Source organism: Nerophis lumbriciformis, linkage group LG39, assembly GCF_033978685.3.
Source record: "Nerophis lumbriciformis linkage group LG39, RoL_Nlum_v2.1, whole genome shotgun sequence".
Taxonomy (NCBI): Eukaryota; Metazoa; Chordata; class Actinopteri; order Syngnathiformes; family Syngnathidae; genus Nerophis; species Nerophis lumbriciformis.
The window spans coordinates 11,608,290-11,635,468 of NC_084586.2; the positions used below are offsets into that span (position 1 = coordinate 11,608,290).

The 27,179-nt window shown below is 34.5% G+C and overlaps 1 protein-coding gene across 1 annotated transcript in view; it reads left to right on the plus strand.

Moving 5' to 3' along the window:
- The window catches only part of dock1 (dedicator of cytokinesis 1), a 533,069-nt gene that overhangs the window by 443,663 nt on the left and 62,227 nt on the right, over positions 1 to 27,179 (plus strand). Inside the window, exons 41-42 of the mRNA XM_061931733.1 lie at positions 11,380 to 11,521; positions 16,411 to 16,492. Coding sequence (XP_061787717.1) covers positions 11,380 to 11,521; positions 16,411 to 16,492 — 224 coding nt within the window. The remainder of the gene's footprint in view (positions 1 to 11,379; positions 11,522 to 16,410; positions 16,493 to 27,179) is intronic.

Genomic DNA, 27,179 nt, shown 5'->3' on the forward strand with positions numbered 1-27,179 from the left:
TTATATTCAATTGAATAGACTGCAAAGACAAGATATTTAACGTTCGAACTGGAAAACGTTGTCATTTTTTGCAAATATTAGCTCATTTGGAATTTGATGCCTGCAACATGTTTCAAAAAAGCTGGCACAAGTGGCAAAAAAGACTGAGAAAGTTGAGGAATGCTCATCAAACACTTATTTTGAACATCCCACAGGTGAACAGGCTCATTGGGAACAGGTGGGTGCCATGATTGGGTATAAAAGCAGATTCCGTGAAATGCTCAGTCATTCACAAACAAGGATGGGGCGAGGGTCACCACTTTGTGAACAAATGCGTGAGCAAATTGTCCAACAGTTTAAGAACAATATTTCTCAACGAGCTATTGCAGGGAATTTAGGGATTTCACCATCTAAGGTCTATAATATCATCAAAAGGTTCAGAGAATGTGGAGAAGTCACTGCACGTAACATTGAATGCCTGTGACCGTCGATCCCTCAGGCGGTACTGCATCAAAAAGCGACATCAGTGTGTAAAAGATATCACCACATGGGCTCAGGAACACTTCAGAAAACCACTGTCTGTAACTACAGTTGGTCGCGACATCTGTAAGTGCAAGTTAAAACTCTACTATGGAAAGCGAAAGCCATTTATCAACAACACCCAGAAATGTCGCCGGCTTCGCTGGGCCCGAGCTCATCTAAGATGGACTGATGCAAAGCGGAAAAGTGTTCTGTGGTCTGACGAGTCCACGTTTCAAATTGTTTTTGGAAACTGTGGACGTCGTGTCCTCCAGAACAACGAGGAAAAAAACCATCCGGACTGTTATAGGCGCAAAGTTGAAAAGCCAGAATCTGTGATGGTATGGGGGTGTATTAGTGCCCAAGGCATGGGTAACTTACACATCTGTTTATGCACCATTAATGCTGAAAGGTAAATTCAGGTTTTAGTGCAACATTTGATGCCATCAAAGCAACGTTACCATGGACGCCCCTGCTTATTTCAGCAAGACAATGCCAAGCCACGTGTTACATCAACGTGGCTTCATAGTAAACAAGTGCGGGTACTAGACTGGCCTGCCTGTAGTCCAGACCTGTCTCCCATTGAAAATGTGTGGCGCATTATGAAGCCTAAAATACCACAACGGAGACACCGGACTGTTGAACAACTTAAGCTGAACATCAAGCAAGAATGGGAAAGAATTCCACCTGAGAAGCTTAAAAAATGTGTCTTCTCAGTTCCCAAACGTTTACTGAGTGTTGTTAAAAGGAAAAGCCATGTAACACAGTGGTGAACATGCCCTTTCCCAACTACTTTGGCACATGATGCAGCCATGAAATTCTAAGTGAATTATTATTTGCAAAAAAAAATTCTCAGTTGGAACATTAAATATCTTGTCTTTGCAGTCTATTCAATTGAATATAAGTTGAAAAGGATTTGCAAATCATTGTATTCTGTTTTTATTTACGAATTACACAACGTGCCAACTTCACTTTTGTAATATGACAGTTTTTTTTTGTTTTTTTTTCCTAGATAGTCATTTATTCTTAAAGGGGAACATTATCACCAGACCTATGTAAGCGTCAATATATACCTTGATGTTGCAGAAAAAAGACCATATATTTTTTTTACCGATTTCCGAACTCTAAATGGGTGAATTTTGGCGAATTAAACGCTTTTCTATTATTGTTGTGACGTCACATCGGGAAGCAATCCATCATTTTCTCACTTTCGTCGGTGTGTTGTCGGAGGGTGTAACAACACGAACAGGGACGGATTCAAGTTGCACCAGTGGCCCAAAGATGCGAAAGTGGCAAGAAATTGGACGAAATTTGTCCAAAATACGAGGGTGTGGGGAAAGCCGACGAATTGGTCAGTCGTTTGTTCCGCACACTTTACCGACAAAAGCTATGCTACGACAGAGATGGCAAGAATGTGTGGATATCCTGCGACACTCAAAGCAGATGCTGACATCAACTCCAAAACTGGACGGATAAGCTTTCAGGAAAAGAGAGCGGATGAGGGTATGTCTACAGAATATATTAATTGATGAAAACTTTATTCATTACTCGCGGTTTTACGTAAATTATTATACATAAACTGTGTTTACCAATAATTTAGCTTAAAACATTTATTTTTTTCAATCACTCGAGTACGTAGTCTTGTGTAATGCAGTCTTTTGTGTCTATTTAGGTATGGTTAACCTGAGTGCTGAAATCGTGGAAAAATATATGTTCTTAGCGCGCCTGAAATGGGCTGTCTGCACTCTCAAAGTGCATGTTGTTGCCAAATGTATTTCATATGCTGTAAACCTAGTTCATAGTTGTTAGTAATTATCTTATCAGACAGTGTCAAGCCGCTGAAATCCGAGCTAATGTCGCTATACCTTGCTGTTTGTTTGTATTGGCATCACTATGTGACGTCACAGGAAAATGGACGGGTGTATATAACGATGGTTAAAATCAGGCACTTTGAAGCTTTTTTTAGGGATATTGCGTGATGGGTAAAATTTTGAAAAAAACTTCGAAAAATAAAATAAGCCACTGGGAACTGATTTTTAATGGTTTTAACCATTCTGAAATTGTGATAATGTTCCCCTTTAATAATAATAATAATAATAATAATACCTGGGATTTATATAGCGCTTTTCTAAGTACCCAAAGTCGCTTTACATGTAGAAATAAATAGTCATTTATTCCTGTAATATTAGCCAGCAAACTTGTGGGTGCATAAGAGTGCTGAATGTTGCACCAACTCTGGAAGTTATGGTTTAAGTATTGTTAAATATCAAAAGCAGCCAAGTTTGATTGTTTTTGACAGCGTTTGTGAAGGTTTTCATTTTGTGGTCCCTCTTGCATCTTACGTGCTCTCTTCAATATGTTCTTGATGCAGGAGCTCATCACTGGACTGCAGGGGGAATTCTTTAGTGTTTGGCTTACTAATCAAGATGGATACAAGGAGTTAGGGAGGAGGGGGGGGGGGTCTTTTATTTGTATTTTTTTTTAGCTTTACAGTACACGCTCCACGGGGACAAGTCAATTATGTAAGGAAATCAATACTCTGATGAAGACCTTTTGTTACCGCACCCTTAAGAATTGATTTTTTTTACGCACGGGCGCGTAATTCAGCCGGTTTTGATTTATTAGTAGCTAATGCGGCGGGACACGTGGGAACTTGCTAATTGTGAACCGCCGTACATCACAGAGATGCAACGTGCAACTCTCACTTGTCTTCATTAGGACGTTTGCATCATCGCACAGCCTCAAACCTTTTAACCAGCATAAATCCTGCTCCATTTCTTAATATTACTTTGTTTCATGACCGCGTGAAATTGCCTTTTTTCCCCCCCCCCCCCATAAAAAAAAAAGGAATAATGATCTCATTGATGCTGCAGCTCGTAGCCACTTTGATTGTAATGAAAATGAGCTTTGTGACATTGAGATGGCGCTGTATACATGACCGGACTGCTGAGCGCCGTCACCTCTTATCAGGTTGCAGGCAACAATGTGCTGGACTGATAAATACGTGGAGCGGGGCAGGCGGGCGGCGAAAGATTGTGGCGTTTTCTTTGCATGCGGGAGATTTTTTTTTCCTGAAGGCTGGCATTGTGCTTTTGTCAACTTATCTGTCAAAGCAAAGTTGGAGAGGAGGCCCCCAGGCGTCCTCCGAGAACGTGCTTCCCTTTAATTAATTGGGGAATTGAGGCTTGTGCTGAGCGTGAGCATCAAATGAGGATGTGTGGAAGCTCTCATGCCACGCTGGACACAAGAGTTGTATGTTTGCTAATGTTTAATATTTCTGATGTCTAATAGGGTTGACCCGATACCAATATTTGGTATCGGGTCCGTACCAAAATGTATTTCGATACTTTTTCGATACTTTTACGATACTTTTCGAAATGAAGGGGACCACAAAAATGGCTTTATTGGCTATTATGGTAAGAGTTGTATGTTTGCTTATGTCTAATATTTCTGATGTCTAATAGGGTTGTCCCGATACCAATATTTTGGTACCGGTACCAAAATGTATTTCGGTACCGGTACCAAAATGTATTTAGATATTTTTCTAAATAAAGGCGTCCACAAAAAATGGCTTAATTGGCTTTATTTTAACAAAAACTCTTACGGTAAGAGTTGTATGTTTGCTAATGTCTAATAGGGTTGACCCGATACCAATATTTTGGTACCGGTACCAAAACGTATTTCGATACTTTTCTAAATAAAGGGGTCCACAAAAAATGGCTTTATTGGCTTTATTTTAACAAAAAATATTACAGTAAGAGTTGTATGTTTGCTTATGTCTAATATTTCTGATATCTAATAGGGTTGACCCGATACCAATGTTTTGGTACCGGTACCAAAATGTATTTCGATACTTTTCGATACTTTTCGAAATAAAGGGTACCACAAAAGATGGCTTTATTGGCTTTATTTTAACAAAAAATCTTATGGTAAGAGTTGTATGTTTGCTTATGTCTGATATTTCTGATGTCTAATAGGGTTGACCCGATACCAATATTTTGGTACCGGTAGCAAAACGTATTTCAATACTTTTTTAAATAAAGGGGTCTACAAAAAATGGCTTTATTGGCTTTATTTTAACAAAAAATAGTACGGTAAGAGTTGTATGTTTGCTAATGTCTAATATTTCTGATATCTAATAGGGTTGACCCGATACCAATATTTTGGTACCGGTACCAAAATGTATTTCGGTACCGGTACCAAAATGTATTTCCATACTTTTCTAAATAAAGGGGTCCATAAAAAATGGCTTAACTGGCTTTATTTGAACAAAAACTCTTCCGGTAAGAGTTGTATGTTTGCTTATGTCTAATATTTCTGATGTCTAATTGGGTTGTCCCGATACCAATATTTTGGTACCGGTACCAAAATGTATTTTGATACTTTTTCGATACTTTTCGATACTTTTCTAAATAAAGGGGACCACAAAAATGGCTTAATTGGCTTTATTTTAACACAAATCTTACGGTAAGAGTTGTATGTTTGCTAATGTCTAATATTTATGGTGTCTAATAGGGTTGACCCGATACCAATATTTTGGTACCGGTACCAAAACGTATTTCGATACTTTTCTAAATAAAGGGGACCACAAAAATGGCTTTTTTGGCTTTATTTTAACAAAAAATATTACAGTAAGAGTTGTATGTTTGCTAATGTCTAATATTTCTGATATCTAATAGGGTTGACCCGATACCAATATTTTGGTACCGGTACCAAAATGTATTTCGATACTTTTTCGTATTTTTCGATACTTTTCTAAATAAAGGGGACCACAAAAATGGCTTTATTGGCTTTATTTTAACAAAAACTCTTATGGTAAGAGTTGTATGTTTGCTTATGTCTAATATTTCTGATGTCTAATAGGGTTGACCCGATACCAATATTTTGGTACCGGTACCAAAACGTATTTCGATACTTTTCTAAATAAAGGGGTCCACAAAAAATGGCTTTATTGGCTTTATTTTAACAAAAAATATTACAGTAAGAGTTGTATGTTTGCTAATGTCTAATATTTCTGATATCTAATAGGGTTGAACCGATACCAATGTTTTGGTACCGGTACCAAAATGTATTTCGATACTTTTCGATACTTTTCGAAATAAAGGGTACCACAAAAGATGGCTTTATTGGCTTTATTTTAACAAAAAATCTTATGGTAAGAGTTGTATGTTTGCTTATGTCTGATATTTCTGATGTCTAATAGGGTTGACCGGATACCAATATTTTGGTACCGGTAGCAAAACGTATTTCAATACTTTTTTAAATAAAGGGGTCTACAAAAAATGGCTTTATTGGCTTTATTTTAACAAAAAATATTACGGTAAGAGTTGTATGTTTGCTAATGTCTAATATTTCTGATATCTAATAGGGTTGACCCGATACCAATATTTTGGTACCGGTACCAAAATGTATTTCGGTACCGGTACCAAAATTTATTTCCATACTTTTCTAAATAAAGGGGTCCATAAAAAATGGCTTAATTGGCTTTATTTGAACAAAAACTCTTCCGGTAAGAGTTGTATGTTTGCTTATGTCTAATATTTCTGATGTCTAATTGGGTTGTCCCGATACCAATATTTTGGTACCGGTACCAAAATGTATTTTGATACTTTTTCGATACTTTTCGATACTTTTCTAAATAAAGGGGACCACACAAATGGCTTGATTGGCTTTATTTTAACACAAATCTTACGGTAAGAGTTGTATGTTTGCTAATGTCTAATATTTCTGGTGTCTAATAGGGTTGACCCGATACCAATATTTTGGTACCGGTACCAAAACGTATTTCGATACTTTTCTAAATAAAGGGGACCACAAAAATGGCTTTTTTGGCTTTATTTTAACAAAAAATATTACAGTAAGAGTTGTATGTTTGCTAATGTCTAATATTTCTGATATCTAATAGGGTTGACCCGATACCAATATTTTGGTACCGGTACCAAAATGTATTTCGATACTTTTTCGTATTTTTCGATACTTTTCTAAATAAAGGGGACCACAAAAATGGCTTTATTGGCTTTATTTTAACAAAAACTCTGATGGTAAGAGTTGTATGTTTGCTTATGTCTACTATTTCTGATGTCTAATAGGGTTGACCCGATACCAAATATTTTGGTACTGGTACCAAAATGTATTTCGATACTTTTTCCATACTTTTTCGATACTTTTACGATACTGTTCGAAATAAAGGGGACCACAAAAATGGCTTTATTGGCTTTATTTGAACAAAAACTATTATGGTAAGAATTGTATGTTTGCTTATGTCTAATATTTCTGATGTCTAATAGGGTTGACCCGATACCAAATATTTTGGTACCGGTACCAAAATGTATTTCGATACTTTTTTGATACTTTTTCGATACTTTTGGATACTTTTCTAAATAAAGGGGACCACAAAAATTAGCTTTATTGGCTTTATTTTAACAAAAAATCTTATGGTAAGAGTTGTATGTTTGCTTATGTCTACTATTTCTAATGTCTAATAGGGTTGACCCGATACCAAATATATTGGTACCGGTACCAAAATGTATTTCGATACTTTTTCGATACTTTTACGATACTTTTCGAAATAAAGGGCACCATAAAAATGGCTTAATTGGCTTTATTTTAACAAAAACTCTTACGGTAAGAGTTGTATGTTTGCTTATGTCTAATATTTCTGATGTCTAATTGGGTTGTCCCGATACCAATATTTTGGTACCGGTACCAAAATATATTTTGATACTTTTTCGATACTTTTCTAAATAAAGGGGACCACAAAAAATAGCTTTATTTAGAAAAGTATCAAAAAATCATCGAAAAACATTTTGGTACTGGTACCAAAAAAATTGGTATCAGATCAACCCTATTAGACATCAGAAATATTAGACATTAACAAACATACAACTCTTACCAAAAGATTCTTTGCTAAAATAAAGAATCTTTTGGTAAGAGTAGTATGTTTGCTAATGTCTAATATTTCTGATGTCTAATAGGGTTGACACAATACCAATGTTTTGGTACCGGTACCAAAATGTATTTCGATACTTTTCTAAATAAAGGGGTCCACAAAAAATGGCTTCATTTTAGCAAAGAATCTTAAGGTAAGAGTTGCATGTTTGCTAATGTCTAATAAGGTTGACCCGATACCAAATATTTTGGTACCGGTACCAAAATGTATTTGGATACTTTTTCGATACTTCTCGATACTTTTCTAAATAAAGGGGACCACAAAAAATGGCTTTATTGGCTTTATTTTAACAAAAAATCTTATGGTAAGAGTTGTATTGTGTCTAATATTTCTGATGTCTATTAGGGTTGTCCCGATACCAATATTTTGGTACCGGTACCAAAATGTTTTTCGGTACCAGTACCAAAATGTATTTCCATACTTTTCTAAATAAAGGGGTCCATAAAAATGGCTTAATCAGCTTTATTTTAACAAAAAATCTTATGGTAAGAGTTGTATGTTTGCTTATGTCTAATATTTCTGACGTCTAATAGGGTTGTCCCGATACCAATATTTTGGTACCGCCGATACCAATATTTTGGTACCGATATCAAAAAGTATTTAGATATTTTTCTTAATAAAGGCGACCACAAAAATGGCTTTATTGGCTTTATTTTAACAACAAAATCTTACGGTAAGAGTTGTATGTTTGCTTATGTCTAATATTTCTGATGTCTAATAGGGTTGACCCGATACCAAATATTTTGGTACCGGTACCAAAATGTATTTCGATACTTTTTCAATACTTTTACGATACTTTTCGATACTTTTCGAAATAAATGGGACCACAAAAATGGCTTTATTGGCTTTATTTTAACAAAAACTATTACGGTAAGAGTTGTATGTTTGCTTTTGTCTAATATTTCTGATGTCTAATTGGGTTGTCCCGATACCAATATTTTGGTACCGGTACCAAAATGTATTTCGATACTTTTTCGTATTTTTCGATACTTTTCTAAATAAAGGGGACCACAAAAATGGCTTTATTGGCTTTATTTTAACAAAAACTCTTACGGTAAGAGTTGTATGTTTGCTTATGTCTACTATTTCTGATGTCTAATAGGGTTGACCCGATACCAAATATTTTGGTACCGGTACCAAAATGTATTTCGATACTTTTTCGATACTTTTACGATACTTTTCGATACTTTTCGAAATAAAGGGGACCACAAAAATGGCTTTATTGGCTTTATTTTAACAACAACTATTATGGTAAGAGTTGTATGTTCGCTTATGTCTAATATTTCTGGTGTCTAATAGGGTTGACCCGATACCAATATTTTGGTACCGGTACCAAAACGTATTCCAATACTTTTCTAAATAAAGGGGACCACAAAAATGGCTTTTTTGGCTTTATTTAAAAAAAAAAATATTACAGTAAGAGTTGTATGTTTGCTAATGTCTAATATTTCTGATATCTAATAGGGTTGACCCGATACCAATGTTTTGGTACCGGTACCAAAATGTATTTCGATACTTTTTCGATGCTTTTCTAAATAAAGGCGACCACAAAAAATAGCTTTATTGGCTTTATTTTAACAAATAATCTTTTGGTAAGAGTACCAAAATTTGGGTACCGGTACCAAAATGTATTTCGATACTTTTCTAAGTAAAGGGGACCACAGAAAATGGCTTTATTTTAACAAAAAACCTTATGGTAAGAGTTGTATGTTTGCTAATGTCTAATATTTCTGATGTCTAATAGGGTTGACCCGATACCAATATTTTGGTACCGGTACCAAAATGTATTTCGATACTTTTTCGTATTTTTCGATACTTTTCTAAATAAAGGGGACCACAAAAATGGCTTTATTGGCTTTATTTTAACAAAAACTCTTACGGTAAGAGTTGTATGTTTGCTTATGTCTACTATTTCTGATGTCTAATAGGGTTGACCCGATACCAAATATTTTGGTACCGGTACCAAAATGTATTTCGATACTTTTTCGATACTTTTACGATACTTTTCGATACTTTTCGAAATAAAGGGGACCACAAAAATGGCTTTATTGGCTTTATTTTAACAAAAACTATTATGGTAAGAGTTGTATGTTTGCCTATGTCTAATATTTCTGATGTCTAATAGGGTTGACCCGATACCAATATTTTGGTACCGGTACCAAAATGTATTTCGATACTTTTTCGATACTTTTTCGATACTTTTACGATACTTTTCGATACTTTTCGAAATAAAGGGGACCACAAAAATGGCTTTATTGGCTTTATTTTAACAAAAACTATTACGGTAAGAGTTTTATGTTTGCTTATGTCTACTATTTCTGATGTCTAATAGGGTTGACCCGATACCAAATATTTTGGTACCGGTACCAAAATGTATTTCGGTACCGGTACCAAAATGTATTTAGATATTTTTCTAAATAAAGGCGACCACAAAAAATGGCTTAATTGGCTTTATTTTAACAAAAAATCTTACGGTAAGAGTTGTATGTTTGCTTATGTCTAATATTTCTGACGTCTAATAGGGTTGTCCCGATACCAAATATTTTGGTACCGGTACCAAAATGTATTTCGATACTTTTACGATACTTTTCTAAATAAAGGGGACCACTAAAAAGGGCTTTATTGGCTTTATTTTAACAAAAAATCTTATGGTAAGAGTTGTATGTTTGCTTATGTCTGATATTTCTGATGTCTAATAGGGTTGTCCCGATACCAATATTTTGGTACCGGTACCAAAATGTATTTCGGTACCGGTACCAAAATGTATTTAGATATTTTTCTAAATAAAGGCGACCACAAAAAATGGCTTAATTGGCTTTATTTTAACAAAATATCTTACGGTAAGAGTTGTATGTTTGCTTATGTCTAATATTTCTGACGTCTAATAGGGTTGTCCCGATACCAAGTATTTTGGTGCCGGTACCAAAATGTATTTTGATACTTTTACGATACTTTTCTAAATAAAGGGGACCACTAAAAAGGGCTTTATTGGCTTTATTTTAACAAAAAATCTTATGGTAAGAGTTGTATGTTTGCTTATGTCTGATATTTCTGATGTCTAATAGGGTTGTCCCGATACCAATATTTTGGTACCGGTACCAATTTGGCTCAATTTGAGGAGAAACGCCTGGACACTGTACCCTTGAACAGTGTCTCAGCACACTCTGGCAAAAGATTGCACTACTCCTTCTTTTATTTGGGCCTTCCCTGACCACATGGCAACATCTGCTTCCAAAGGGACGGGGGTCGTAAACAACCATCGCCTTTGATTACAAAACAGTTCAAAAGAAAAGGTCGGTTCAAAAAAGAGATCATAAAAGAGTTAAAAAAAAGCTGTGCCTGGAGGGGGGTCAGGCCCTGCTTCCTCTCCGCTTTGTAGTTCTTGGGTCACGACAATATCTTTCTGTTGATTACAATACATGAAAGAAACAGAACACCATGTTGCTTCCCATCCTACACAGTGGAGTTCTACAAGCCTTCTTCTTGGTAGGTTCAAAGACACGTTTTTGCTTCTCGCTGGGAACTCATTGAAACACAAAGTTTTGTGATAACTTAGATACAATTATTCTAACAAATATAAAAATGGGACCCATTACCTCCCTGCTTGGCACTCAGCATCAAGGGTAGGAATTGGGGGTTAAATCACCAAAAATGATTCCCGAGCGCGGCCACCGCTGCTGCTCACTGCTCCCCTCACCTCCCAGGGGGTGATCAAGGGTGATGGGTCAAATGCATTGTGAAAATTATGTGTCCATGTGCACGGTGAAGTAGTACAATTAAAATAGTTCTCGCCTGTCCACTTAAAGGTTATTCTCTCAATGGGTTGACCTTCTCTTATCGGGGTGAAAGAAAATGTTTCCGAAGCCAAACAAAGATGATCATTCTTAAACTTCCGAGGTCTCACCCGTTGTGTGCACGGATGTCCTTTCTAGAACAAAATGTTCATCTATCGCGGGAAGGAGTACGAACGCTGGGAGGACTTTGAAGCTCGCCTCCTCACGCAGTTTCCCAACGCCGAGAAGATGAAGACCACCACGCCGCCCAGCGAGGACACCAAGTGTTCGCCTGGACAGTGTATCCTTTTGTACACTTTATTATGTACTGCACTGATGTTTGTGTTGGTTAATTAGTTAGCACTGCTTTAGAGAGAACGACAAACAGATTATTTTACAAAGTTACCGTATTTTTCGGAGTATAAGTCGCACCAGAGTATAAGTCACACCTGCCGAAAATGCATAATAAAGAAGGGGAAAAACATATATAAATCGCACCGGCCAAACTATGAAAAAAACTGCGACTTATAGTCCGAAAAATACGGTATAAGTCGCAGTTTTTTGATAAAAGCAGTCTTTTTATCAAAATGTGTCGACTGTTTTCTATTAAAATTGGACAATTTATCATATTGTTTCTGTTTCTGTAATATTGCAATATTTTCTCGTAAAATTATGACTTTTTTAAATTAAAATTATGACTTTTTAATGCAAAATGGTGACATTTGTCTTATAAAATTCTGACTTTTTTCACAATATTGCCCATTGTTTTGTTGTTCTTGGAAAATAGTGAAATTTTTGGAGTAAAATGATGACTTTTGTTTTAATTTTGCCAAGTAAAATTCCGATTATTATTATAATATGGGCAACATTTTTTAAGTTTTCTTATAAAATTGTGACTTTTGTCGGGTAAAATTATGACTCTTTTTAAGCTTTTCATGTGAAAAAAATAAAATAAATATGTATATAGAGACATACTGTAATAACTTGAAGTAAATAATGAAGATTAAAAACCAGTTACAAAAAAAAACAACTAAAAGCAGTCTTTTTTTATCAAAATGTGTCGACTGTTTTCTATTAAAATTGGACAATTTCTCATATTGTTTCTGTTTCTGTAATATTGTAATATTTTCTCGTAAAATTATGACTTTTTTTAATTAAAATTATGACTTTTTAATGCAAAATGGTGACATTTGTCTTATAAAATTCTGACTTTTTTCACGATATTGCCCATTTTTTTGTTGTTCTTGTAAAATAGTGACATTTTTGGAGTAAAATGATGACTTTTGTTTTAATTTTGCCAAGTAAAATTCCGATTATTATTATAATATGGGCAACCTTTTTTAAGTTTTCTTATAAAATTGTGACTTTTGTCGGGTAAAGTTATGACTCTTTTTAAGCTTTTCATGTGAAATTGCGACTGTTATTGAGTAAAATTCAAAACTTGTATCATAATATTGCACAAATGTTCCGTTTTTCTTGTAAAATTTTGACTTGCGTTGAGTAAAATTATTTTTCAAACAAGCTTTTTTATATTTGCATAGTATGTATATAATATTAATGTTGTAAATACAAATTGTATATATCTAGAAAGGGTGGTGCTAAAGAAATAGCTATTATTCGGAGGTCTCAAGAAGGTAACAAATACAAGTGTGTGTGTGTGTGTGTGTGTGTGTGTGTGTGTGTGTGTGTGTGTGTGTTCTGGTAATGTTTACTTAATGGGGACATCGCTCTGTTTACACAGTCACCTTCAGGGGACCTGTGATGGTATGGGGACAAAAAAACAGGTCCCCTAAAGGGAAACCTTTTTAAATGATAGTCAGATCCATTCTAAAGATGCCTAAGTGATTTTTACGCTTTGGCCCATAAAACATGTTTACTGGTTAGTTTGAGTGTGAGACATTTGCACAGCAGCATTGGGCTGTAGCTGGGTTAGGTGTCCATTGAAGTTGTATGTGTACAACCGCATTACGGCCTACAAAAAGAGATTGCTGGTAAAATAGTAGATTAAGAGATAATCAGCAAGACTGGTTAAGTAGAACAATTGTTTATGTTCTTTAAGTTCAATGTTGTTAAAAATAAAAAGTAAAAATAAAAGTTTAAATGAGTTTGTATTTTATTTCTGCGGTTTAAGGTAAAATAAGATAATCCTTTATTGATCCCACAACAGGGAAATTTGGGTTACCGTATTTTTCGGACTATAAGTCACAGTTTTTTTCATAGTTTGGCCGGGGGTGCGACTTATGTGTGAAATTATTAACACATTCGCGTAAAATATCAAATAATATTATTTATCTCATTCACGTAAGAGACTAGACGTATAAGATTTCATGGGATTTAGCGATTAGGAGTGACAGATTGTTTGGTAAACGTATAGCATGTTCTATATGTTATAGTTATTTGAATGACTCTTACCATAATATGTTACGTTAACATACCAGGCACCTTCTCAGTTGGTTATTTATGCCTCATATAACGTACACTTATTCAGCATGTTGTTCACTATTCTTTATTTATTTTAAATTGCCTTTCAAATGTCTATTCTTGGTGTCGGGTTTTATCAAATAAATGTCCCCAAAAAATGCGACTTATACTCCAGTGCGACTTATATATGTTTTTTCCCTTCTTTATTAAGCATTTTCGGCCGGTGCGACTTATACTCCAGAGCGACTTATACTCAGAAAAATACGGTACAAATACTACAACGCTATTTGAGTTTTTTGTCAGGTTTTATGTACTGTTTTTTCGGATTATAAGTCGCTCCGGAGTATAAGTCGCACCGACCGAAAATGCATAATAAAGGACAAAAACATATATAAGTCTAACTAGAGTATAAGTCGCATTTTTTGGGGAAATTTATTTGATAAAACCCAACACCAAGAATAGACGTTTGAAAGGCAATTTAAATTAAATAAAGAATAGACATTAAAATGTATGACTCTTTAAAACGCCGCTGTATGGAGTGGTACACGGACGTAGGGAGAAGTACAGAGCGCCAATAAACCTTAAAGGCACTGCCTTTGCGTGCCGGCCCAGTCACATAATATCTACGGCTTTTCACACACACAAGTGAATGCAAAGCATATTTGGTCAACAGCCATACAGGTCACACTGAGGGTGGCCGTATAAACAACTTTAATAATAATAATAATAATAGATTTTATTTGTACAAAGCACTTTATCTTGAGTAAACAATCTCAAAGTGCTACAGTGTATTAAAAAATAAATAATAAAAATATAATAAAGAAATAAATACAAATAAAAACTACAACAACCAAATAGCTAAAACTAGTATGCATATATCTAAAAAAAAAAAAAAAAGGCTTTTTTAAAAAGAAGGGTTTTTAAGCCTTTTTTAAAAGCATCCACTTTAATTAATTAATTATTAATTAATTAATCTATTAATAGATGATTAATAGATTAATCATCTATTAATGATCATTTGATCATTAATAGATGATCAAATGAACTGGAAATCTCATATACAAAACATACAACATAAGGTGGCAAAAAACATTTCAATAATGAATAAAGCAAAATACATCCTGGGCCAAAAATCACTACATATTCTCTACTGCTCGCTAGTGTTACCATATCTGAGTTATTGTGCAGAAATATGGGGAAATAACTACAAATGTGCGCTACATTCGCTAACCGTGTTACAAAAAAGATCAGATAGAATAATACATAATGTTGGATATAGAGGACATACAAACCCTTTATTTATTAAGTCAAAAATATTAAATTTCTGTGATTTGGTAAAATTGCAAACAGCTAAAATGATGTACAAAGCAAACTATAACCTGCTACCAAAGAATGTACAACAATTCTTCTCAACTAAAGAGGAGAAATATAACCTTAGAGGAAAAAATAATTTAAAACATTTATATGCACGTACAACACTTAGAACTTTTAGCATATCAGTATGTGGAATTAAATTATGGAATGGATTAAGTAAAGAAGTTAAAAATTGTACTGATATGATCCAGTTTAGGAGGTTGTTCAAAATAATAGTGCTTACAGAGTTCAAAGAAGAAGAATTATGAGAAATACTTCCAACCTTATTGAAAATAAGATATTCTTCATCTCAGTATGTTAATAATGACTGAATTAATTAATTAATTACATATTACAAAACTGTTGTATACTAATTCATAGATGTTATTTTATTATATAAAAAGGTCAGTAAATGATTCTATATATTTGTAAACGCTTTGAAGTGGGAAAGGGGTAGGATTAAATAAGCTTTGCTCTTCCTACTCCTTTTCGGGCATGATGTAAAATGAAATGATATGAAATTGTGTGATGTATTATGATGTAAGTGTGTTCATGTTCGAAATAAACTAAAAAAGAAAGAAAGAAAGAAACACTGTTACAAATATGCGCCACACTGTGAACCCACACCAAACAAGAATGACAAACACATTTCGGGAGAACATCCGCACCGTAACACAACATAAACACAACAGAACAAATACCCAGAACCCCTTGCAGCACTAACTCTTCCGGGACGCTACAATATACACCCCCCGCTACCCCCTACCCGCCCCCACCTCAACCTCCTCATGCTCTCTCAGGGAGAGCATGTCCCAAATTCCAAGCTGCTGTTTTGAGGCATGTTAAAAAAAATAATGCACTTTGTGACTTCAATAATAAATATGGCTTTCCATGTTGGCATTTTTTTTTCCATAACTTGAGTTGATTTATTTTGGAAAACTTTGTTCCATTGTTTAATGCATCACAACAAAATTAGGCATAATAATGTGTTGATTCCACGACTGTATATATCGGTATCGGTTGATATCGGAATCGGTAATTAAGAGTTGGACAATATCGGACATCTCTAGATCTAAATATTCATTCACTTTCTTCTTTCCTTCATGGATCTAAACTTTACCGCTGCCGGTAGTTTTTTCTATATTTTTATTGTAATATTTTCAGAATGCGTTTGTTCTATTTTTGGCCAAAGTAAGACAAGGAAAACAATCTGAAGTTGTCTTTATTTTATTAATGTGCGTGAGCCGTCATAAAGAAGCTGCCAGGCCGCACTTTGAACACCCGTGGTTTGATGAATGCCTCCACGGTGCTATGGAGTGAATGTATTGTGTTCTAAATGAGTATGTCAGCAGAATCAAGCAGAAAATATTTATTTCATTATCATCATTATTCCTTCCTTGACATATCTGCTTAAAGACATCCAGTGTTTTACAGTGAAACCCATCCTGGATTTACCCGCCAAGTTCCAGAACAAGCCAGTGTCTGAGCAAATACTCAGGTAAGTTGGAATGTCACTCTTTATGTCAGTGGAACCGTGCTCTTGACCTTCTGATTGGTTATTGACCGGTGTTGACCGCCCGCTAGTGGTCACTATGCCAAGTCAAACACATTGTAATACCTTTGGCATGTTTGTCCTACCCACATGCCGTCCAAATAGCCTGGGATGTGCTGCACCGCAGCGCGTCAGTGGGCATAATTAAAAAAGGCGTGTGTTTACCCGTGGAGACATTTGTGTAAATACACCAGCGTGCTGCTTTTTATCGCGGGGCTGCAGTATCTGCCGCTGTGACCCCTTTTTATTTGCACACTTTGTCTGATTGTAATGTGTAACTGTCATTTAGCAGCAAACTTTGTACGTCCAAATATACCCTATTTTTCTGGACTATAGAGCGCACCGGGATATAAAAATACTGTTCCATACATTAGCCGCACCGGACAATAAACCGCAGATATATATGTTGTGAAATGTTTATTCACATTAGTGTTGTCCCGATACCAATATTTTGGTACCCGTACCAAAATGATTTTGCTACTTTTCCACAAAAAATGACATTATTGGCTTTATTTTAACAAAAAAAATCTTAGGGTACATTAAATATATGTTTCTTATTGCAAGTTTGTCCTTAAAGGCCTACTGAAATGCGATTTTCTTATTTAAACGGGGATAGCAGGTCCATTCTATGTGTCATACTTGATCATTTCACGATATTGCCATATTTTTGCTGAAAGGATTTAGTAGAGAACATCGACGATAAAGTTCGCAACTTTTGGTCGCTGATAAAAAAAGCCTTGCCTGTACCGGAAGTAGCAGACGAGTAGCGTGACGTCACAGGTTGTGGAGCTCCTCACATCCGCACATTGTTTACAATCATGGCCACCAGCAGCGAGAGCGATTTGGACCGAGAAAGTGACGATTTCCCCATTAATTTGAGCGAGGATGAAAGATTTGTGGATGAGGAAAGTGAGAGTGAAGGACTAGAGGGCAGTGGGAGCGATTCACACATGGGACAGTTTAATAAGTATGAATTGTTTTAGTTCTATTGTAAAACTTACAATCTTTGCTTGGAATGATGAATGATGAATCTTTTTGTGCAGACAGTTTTACTTTCGGTTCGAGGCAAAACAGAGAGTACATTTTCAACTCGCAGCACCTGCAGTGAGAGAACTCGTCCTAAAGATGGCGCCATAGCACAAACATTAACACACCATTTGGGTTTAATGAAAACTATTGAACACCAAACATTATGACAGTTAGCGGCAAAAAGTCAGTGTTCAAAAGCAAGAAAAAGAAATACAAAAGTTAGGGCCAATTTACTTGAACTAAGCAAAATTATCTGCCAATAGAACAAGAAAATTCGGCTTGTCAAGACTTTCCAAAACAAGTAAAATTAGCTAAGCTCAATGAACCCAAAAATACGTTAAAATAAGTACCATATTTTTTGGAGTATAAGTCACACCGGAGTATAAGTCGCACCTGCCGAAAATGCATAATAAAGAAGGAAAAAAACATTATGCAACTTTCATAAACCATGAAATAAATCTGCGACTTATAGTCCGAAAAATACGGTATATTCTCACTAATAACAAGTGCACTTTTCTTGGTAGAAAAAACAAATATCAGACATTTTTGCTCAATATGTTGAAAATATTCTTAAATTAAGTAAATGCTAGTGCCATTAGCTTGACATAATGATATGCGCTCCAAAAAAATGTTCATTGTAATTTTGAAGAATTAAAAAGTCAGTGTTCAAAAGCAAGAAAAAAAATACAAAAGTTAGGGCCAATTTACTTGAACTAAGCAAAATTATCTGCCAATAGAACAAGAAAATTCGGCTTGTCAAGACTTTCCAAAACAAGTAAAATTAGCTAACCTCAATGAACCCAAAAATACCTTAAAATAAGTACCGTATTTTTTTGGAGTATAAGTCGCACCGGAGTATAAGTCCCACCTGCTGAAAATGCAAAATAAAGAAGGAAAAAAACATTATGCAACTTTCATAAGCTATGAAAAAAAACTGCGACTTATAGTCCGAAAAATACGGTATATTCTCACTAATAACAAGTGCCCTTTTCTTGGTAGAAAAAACAAATATCAGACATTTTTGCTCAATATGTTGAAAATATTCTTAAATTAAGTAAATGCTAGTGCCATTAGCTTGACATAATGATATGCGCTCCAAAAAAAATTTCATTGTAATTTTGAAGAATTAAAAAGTCAGTGTTCAAAAGCAAGAAAAAAAATACAAAAGTTAGGGCCAATTTACTTGAACTAAGCAAAATTATCTGCCAATAGAACAAGAAAATTTGGCTTGTCAAGACTTTCCAAAACAAGTAAAATTAGCTAACCTCAATGAACCCAAAAATACCTTAAAATAAGTACCGTATTTTTTTGGAGTATAAGTCGCACCGGAGTATAAGTCGCACCTGCCGAAAATGCAAAATAAAGAAGGAAAAAAACATTATGCAACTTTCATAAACTATGAAAAAAAACTGCGACTTATAGTCCGAAAAATACGGTATATTCTCACTAATAACAAGTGCCCTTTTCTCAGTAGAAAAAACAAATATCAGACATTTTTGCTCAATATGTTGAAAATATTCTTAAATTAAGTAAATGCTAGTGCCATTAGCTTGACATAATGATATGCGCTCCAAAAAAATTGTCATTGTAATTTTGAAGAATTAAAAAGTCAGTGTTCAAAAGCAAGAAAAAAAATACAAAAGTTAGGGCCAATTTACTTGAACTAAGCAAAATTATCTGCCAATAGAACAAGAAAATTCGGCTTGTCAAGACTTTCCAAAACAAGTAAAATTAGCTAACCTCAATGAACCCAAAAATACCTTAAAATAAGTACCGTATTTTTTTGGAGTATAAGTCGCACCGGAGTATAAGTCGCACCTGCCGAAAATGCAAAATAAAGAAGGAAAAAAACATTATGCAACTTTCATAAACTATGAAAAAAAACTGCGACTTATAGTCCGAAAAATACGGTATATTCTCACTAATAACAAGTGCCCTTTTCTTGGTAGAAAAAACAAATATCAGACATTTTTGCTCAATATGTTGAAAATATTCTTAAATTAAGTAAATGCTAGTGCCATTAGCTTGACATAATGATATGCGCTCCAAAAAAAATTTCATTGTAATTTTGAAGAATTAAAAAGTCAGTGTTCAAAAGCAAGAAAAAAAATACAAAAGTTAGGGCCAATTTACTTGAACTAAGCAAAATTATCTGCCAATAGAACAAGAAAATTCGGCTTGTCAAGACTTTCCAAAACAAGTAAAATTAGCTAACCTCAATGAACCCAAAAATACCTTAAAATAAGTACCGTATTTTTTTTGGAGTATAAGTCGCACCGGAGTATAAGTCGCACCTGCCGAAAATGCAAAATAAAGAAGGAAAAAAACATTATGCAACTTTCATAAGCTATGAAAAAAAACTGCGACTTATAGTCCGAAAAATACGGTATATTCTCACTAATAACAAGTGCCCTTTTCTTGGTAGAAAAAACAAATATCAGACATTTTTGCTCAATATGTTGAAAATATTCTTAAATTAAGTAAATGCTAGTGCCATTAGCTTGACATAATGATATGCGCTCCAAAAAAATTTTCATTGTAATTTTGAAGAATTAAAAAGTCAGTGTTCAAAAGCAAGAAAAAAAATACAAAAGTTAGGGCCAATTTACTTGAACTAAGCAAAATTATCTGCCAATAGAACAAGAAAATTCGGCTTGTCAAGACTTTCCAAAACAAGTAAAATTAGCTAACCTCAATGAACCCAAAAATACCTTAAAATAAGTACCGTATTATTTTGGAGTATAAGTCGCACCGGAGTATAAGTCGCACCTGCCGAAAATGCAAAATAAAGAAGGAAAAAAACATTATGCAACTTTCATAAACTATGAAAAAAAACTGCGACTTATAGTCCGAAAAATACGGTATATTCTCACTAATAACAAGTGCCCTTTTCTTAGAAGAAAAAACAAATATCAGACATTTTTGCTCAATATGTTGAAAATATTCTTAAATTAAGTAAATGCTAGTGCCATTAGCTTGACATAATGATATGCGCTCCAAAAAAATTTTCATTGTAATTTTGAAGAATTAAAAAGTCAGTGTTCAAAAGCAAGAAAAAAAATACAAAAGTTAGGGCCAATTTACTTGAACTAAGCAAAATTATCTGCCAATAGAACAAGAAAATTTGGCTTGTCAAGACTTTCCAAAACAAGTAAAATTAGCTAACCTCAATGAACCCAAAAATACCTTAAAATAAGTACCGTATTTTTTTGGAGTATAAGTCGCACCGGAGTATAAGTCGCACCTGCCGAAAATGCAAAATAAAGAAGGAAAAAAACATTATGCAACTTTCATAAACTATGAAAAAAAACTGCGACTTATAGTCTGAAAAATACGGTATATTCTCACTAATAACAAGTGCCCTTTTCTTGGTAGAAAAAACAAATATCAGACATTTTTGCTCAATATGTTGAAAATATTCTTAAATTAAGTAAATGCTAGTGCCATTAGCTTGACATAATGATATGCGCTCCAAAAAAATTTTCATTGTAATTTTGAAGAATTAAAAAGTCAAGTGTTCAAAAGCAAGAAAAAAAATACAAAAGTTAGGGCCAATTTACTTGAACTAAGCAAAATTATCTGCCAATAGAACAAGAAAATTTGGCTTGTCAAGACTTTCCAAAACAAGTAAAATTAGCTAACCTCAATGAACCCAAAAATACCTTAAAATAAGTACCGTATCTTTTTGGAGTATAAGTCGCACCGGAGTATAAGTCGCACCTGCCGAAAATGCAAAATAAAGAAGGAAAAAAACATTATGCAACTTTCATAAGCTATGAAAAAAAACTGCGACTTTTAGTCCGAAAAATACGGTATATTCTCACTAATAACAAGTGCACTTTTCTTGGTAGAAAAAACAAATATCAGACATTTTTGCTCAATATGTTGAAAATATTCTTAAATTAAGTAAATGCTAGTGCCATTAGCTTGACATAATGATATGCGCTCCAAAAAAAATTTCATTGTAATTTTGAAGAATTAAAAAGTCAGTGTTCAAAAGCAAGAAAAAAAATACAAAAGTTAGGGCCAATTTACTTGAACTAAGCAAAATTATCTGCCAATAGAACAAGAAAATTCGGCTTGTCAAGACTTTCCAAAACAAGTAAAATTAGCTAACCTCAATGAACCCAAAAATACCTTAAAATAAGTACCGTATTTTTTTGGAGTATAAGTCGCACCGGAGTATAAGTCGCACCTGCCGAAAATGCAAAATAAAGAAGGAAAAAAACATTATGCAACTTTCATAAGCTATGAAAAAAAACTGCGACTTTTAGTCCGAAAAATACGGTATATTCTCACTAATAACAAGTGCCCTTTTCTTGGTAGAAAAAACAAATATCAGACATTTTTGCTCAATATGTTGAAAATATTCTTAAATTAAGTAAATGCTAGTGCCATTAGCTTGACATAATGATATGCGCTCCAAAAAAAATTTCATTGTAATTTTGAAGAATTAAAAAGTCAGTGTTCAAAAGCAAGAAAAAAAATACAAAAGTTAGGGCCAATTTACTTGAACTAAGCAAAATTATCTGCCAATAGAACAAGAAAATTCGGCTTGTCAAGACTTTCCAAAACAAGTAAAATTAGCTAACCTCAATGAACCCAAAAATACCTTAAAATAAGTACCGTATTTTTTTGGAGTATAAGTCGCACCGGAGTATAAGTCGCACCTGCCGAAAATGCAAAATAAAGAAGGAAAAAAACATTATGCAACTTTCATAAGCTATGAAAAAAAACTGCGACTTATAGTCCGAAAAATACGGTATATTCTCACTAATAACAAGTGCCCTTTTCTTGGTAGAAAAAACAAATATCAGACATTTTTGCTCAATATGTTGAAAATATTCTTAAATTAAGTAAATGCTAGTGCCATTAGCTTGACATAATGATATGCGCTCCAAAAAATTGTCATTGTAATTTTGAAGAATTAAAAAGTCAGTGTTCAAAAGCAAGAAAAAAAATACAAAAGTTAGGGCCAATTTACTTGAACTAAGCAAAATTATCTGCCAATAGAACAAGAAAATTCGGCTTGTCAAGACTTTCCAAAACAAGTAAAATTAGCTAACCTCAATGAACCCAAAAATACCTTAAAATAAGTACCGTATTTTTTTGGAGTATAAGTCGCACTGGAGTATAAGTCGCACCTGCCGAAAATGCAAAATAAAGAAGGAAAAAAACATTATGCAACTTTCATAAACTATGAAAAAAAACTGCGACTTATAGTCCGAAAAATACGGTATATTCTCACTAATAACAAGTGCCCTTTTCTTGGTAGAAAAAACAAATATCAGACATTTTTTCTCAATATGTTGAAAATATTCTTAAATTAAGTAAATGCTAGTGCCATTAGCTTGACATAATGATATGCGCTCCAAAAAAATTTTCATTGTAATTTTGAAGAATTAAAAAGTCAGTGTTCAAAAGCAAGAAAAAAAATACAAAAGTTAGGGCCAATTTACTTGAACTAAGCAAAATTATCTGCCAATAGAACAAGAAAATTTGGCTTGTCAAGACTTTCCAAAACAAGTAAAATTAGCTAACCTCAATGAACCCAAAAATACCTTAAAATAAGTACCGTATTTTTTTGGAGTATAAGTCGCACCGGAGTATAAGTCGCACCTGCCGAAAATGCAAAATAAAGAAGGAAAAAAACATTATGCAACTTTCATAAACTATGAAAAAAAACTGCGACTTATAGTCCGAAAAATACGGTATATTCTCACTAATAACAAGTGCCCTTTTCTTAGTAGAAAAAACAAATATCAGACATTTTTGCTCAATATGTTGAAAATATTCTTAAATTAAGTAAATGCTAGTGCCATTAGCTTGACATAATGATATGCGCTCCAAAAAAATTGTCATTGTAATTTTGAAGAATTAAAAAGTCAGTGTTCAAAAGCAAGAAAAAAAATACAAAAGTTAGGGCCAATTTACTTGAACTAAGCAAAATTATCTGCCAATAGAACAAGAAAATTCGGCTTGTCAAGACTTTCCAAAACAAGTAAAATTAGCTAACCTCAATGAACCCAAAAATACCTTAAAATAAGTACCGTATTTTTTTGGAGTATAAGTCGCACCGGAGTATAAGTCGCACCTGCCGAAAATGCAAAATAAAGAAGGAAAAAAACATTATGCAACTTTCATAAACTATGAAAAAAAACTGCGACTTATAGTCCGAAAAATACGGTATATTCTCACTAATAACAAGTGCCCTTTTCTTGGTAGAAAAAACAAATATCAGACATTTTTGCTCAATATGTTGAAAATATTCTTAAATTAAGTAAATGCTAGTGCCATTAGCTTGACATAATGATATGCGCTCCAAAAAAAATTTCATTGTAATTTTGAAGAATTAAAAAGTCAGTGTTCAAAAGCAAGAAAAAAAATACAAAAGTTAGGGCCAATTTACTTGAACTAAGCAAAATTATCTGCCAATAGAACAAGAAAATTTGGCTTGTCAAGACTTTCCAAAACAAGTAAAATTAGCTAACCTCAATGAACCCAAAAATACCTTAAAATAAGTACCGTATTTCTTTGGAGTATAAGTCGCACCTGCCGAAAATGCAAAATAAAGAAGGAAAAAAACATTATGCAACTTTCATAAACTATGAAAAAAAAACTGTGACTTATAGTCCGAAAAATACGGTATATTCTCACTAATAACAAGTGCCCTTTTCTTGGTAGAAAAAACAAATATCAGACATTTTTGCTCAATATGTTGAAAAATATTCTTATATTAAGTAAATGCTAGTGCCATTAGCTTGACATAATGAGATGCGCTCCAAAAAAAATGTCTATTGTAATTTTGAAGAATTTACCTGAATGTGCATGAACTATTTCTGTTGAAAATAGTTAGAAATGTCACATGTCAAATGTTTAAATATTAACTGTCAGTTTACTGTACTGTGCCAACTGTACTCCTATATGAGTATGTGTTTTCTATTGTTTCATTGAAAATAAAACAGCAAAGTCCATTTGGCTGTCATCTGTTTTAATCATGAGACACAATTGTGTCAAAGTCATGATTTTTTTTTTCATGCTTGAAATAAGAAATTATTACTTTAAAAAAGCAGTTGTATACTTTTGAGTGTTGATGACGCAGCTTTGCAACTGTTGATATTCTAGCTTCAAGCATGTTTTACTCAATACTCAGCAACAAGCTGTAATATCTTAATGAGATAAATAAGGACCAAAACACTTAAAACAAGTAAAACACTCTAACATAAAATCTGCTTAGTGAGAAGAATTATCTTATCAGACAGAAAATAAGCAAATATCACCCTTATTTGAGATATTTCATCTTACTTACTTTATATGTCAGTTTTTGCAGTGCACCGTTTTATAAGCCGCAGGGTTCAAAGTGTAGGAAAAATGTAGCGGTTTATAGTCCGGAATTTACAGTGAGTGGTGCATAGAGACATCGCCGTTGAAGGTGGCGGGGTCACGCTGGCGTCGACTTCTTCTCCGAGGTTGCTTTATGTCCGCTGTAAAACCAACCTTCCCGCTAGTGGGCTCATCAAAGGCTTAATTGGGCCCAAGCGTTCAAGCTGCTTCATTAATCTGTTTATTCGATCAGGGGTTCACGCTACACTTTCTCGCTCCATTTCTGGCCTTATCAGGTTCATTAAAATGCGGCGTTGCCCCTTTTGCGACCCAGAAAAGCAGGGCAAAAATCTGATTTGTGACCGCCGGAGAACGCCAAGACGATGTGTGGAGTTCCGACGTGCCAGGAAAATCGATAACAACATAAAGGTCAAGTTTTTTTACATGGATATTAAAGTGCCACCTCTGATTTCCTTTTAAAAGGTCCGACAAAAGACCGAAGTCGGAGGATCTAATGTTAATCCAATTAATCTGTTCCAGACACCCAAACATATGAACACAAAACACATTTTATAGGGAATAATTATACAGTCAACCTCGATTTACAAACTTTTTGTTCTTGGACAGGGTTCACACATTGAAATGTTTGTATAGTGAAACAAATTTATTCATAAAAAACTATGTAAATATGAATAATTGGTTCCAGCCTTCAATCAGTCAATCAATGTTTATTTATATAGCCCTAAATCACGAGTGTCTCAAAGGGCTGCACAAGCCACAACGACATCCTCGGCTCAGATCCCACATCAGGGCAAGGAAAAACTCAACCCAGTGGGATGACAATGAGAAACCTTGGAGAGGACCACAGATTTGGGCTACTCCCCCCTCCCCCCTAGGGCGACGGTGCAATGGACATCAAGTGGATCTAACATAATATTGTGAGAGTCCACTCCATAGTGGATCTAACATAATATTGTGAGAGTCCAGTCCATAGTGGATCTAACATAATATTGTGAGAGTCCAGTCCATAGTGGATCTAACATAATATTGTGAGAGTCCAGTCCATAGTGGATCTAACATAATATTGTGAGAGTCCAGTCCATAGTGGATCTAACATAATAGTGAGAGTCCAGTCCATAGTGGATCTAACATAATAGTGTGAGAGTCCAGTCCATAGTGGATCTAACATAATAGTGTGAGAGTCCAGTCCATAGTGGATCTAACATAATAGTGAGAGTCCAGTCCATAGTGGATCTAGCATAATATTGTGAGAGTCCAGTCCATAGTGGATCTAGCATAATATTGTGAGAGTCCAGTCCATAGTGGATCTAACATAATAGTGTGAGAGTCCAGTCCATAGTGGATCTAGCATAATATTGTGAGAGTCCAGTCCATAGTGGATCTAACATAATAGTGTGAGAGTCCAGTCCATAGTGGATCTAACATAATAGTATGATAGTCCAGTCCATAGTGGATCTAACATAATAGTGTGAGAGTCCAGTCCATAGTGGATCTAACATAATAGTGTGAGAGTCCAGTCCATAGTGGATCTAACATAATAGTGTGAGAGTCCAGTCCATAGTGGATCTAACATAATAGTGTGAGAGTCCAGTCCATAGTGGATCTAACATAATAGTGTGAGAGTCCAGTCCATAGTGGATCTAACATAATAGCGAGAGTCCAGTCCATAGTGGATCTAACATAATAGTGTGAGAGTCCAGTCCATAGTGGATCTAACATAATATGGTTAGAGTCCAGTCCATAGTGGATCTAACATAATATTGTGAGAGTCCAGTCCATAGTGGATCTAGCATAATATTGTGAGAGTCCAGTCCATAGTGGATCTAACATAATAGTGTGAGAGTCCAGTCCATAGTGGATCTAACATAATAGTGTGAGAGTCCAGTCCATAGTGGATCTAACATAATATTGTGAGAGTCCAGTCCATAGTGGATCTAACATAATATTGTGAGAGTCCAGTCCATAGTGGATCTAACATAATATTGTGAGAGTCCAGTCCATAGTGGATCTAACATAATAGTGAGAGAGTCCAGTCCATAGTGGATCTAACATAATAGTGAGAGTCCAGTCCATAGTGGATCTAACATAATAGTGTGAGAGTCCAGTCCATAGTGGATCTAACATAATAGTATGAGAGTCCAGTCCATAGTGGATCTAACAGAGTCCAGTCCATAGTGGATCTAACATAATATTGTGAGAGTCCAGTCCATAGTGGATCTAACAGAGTCCAGTCCATAGTGGATCTAACATAATATTGTGA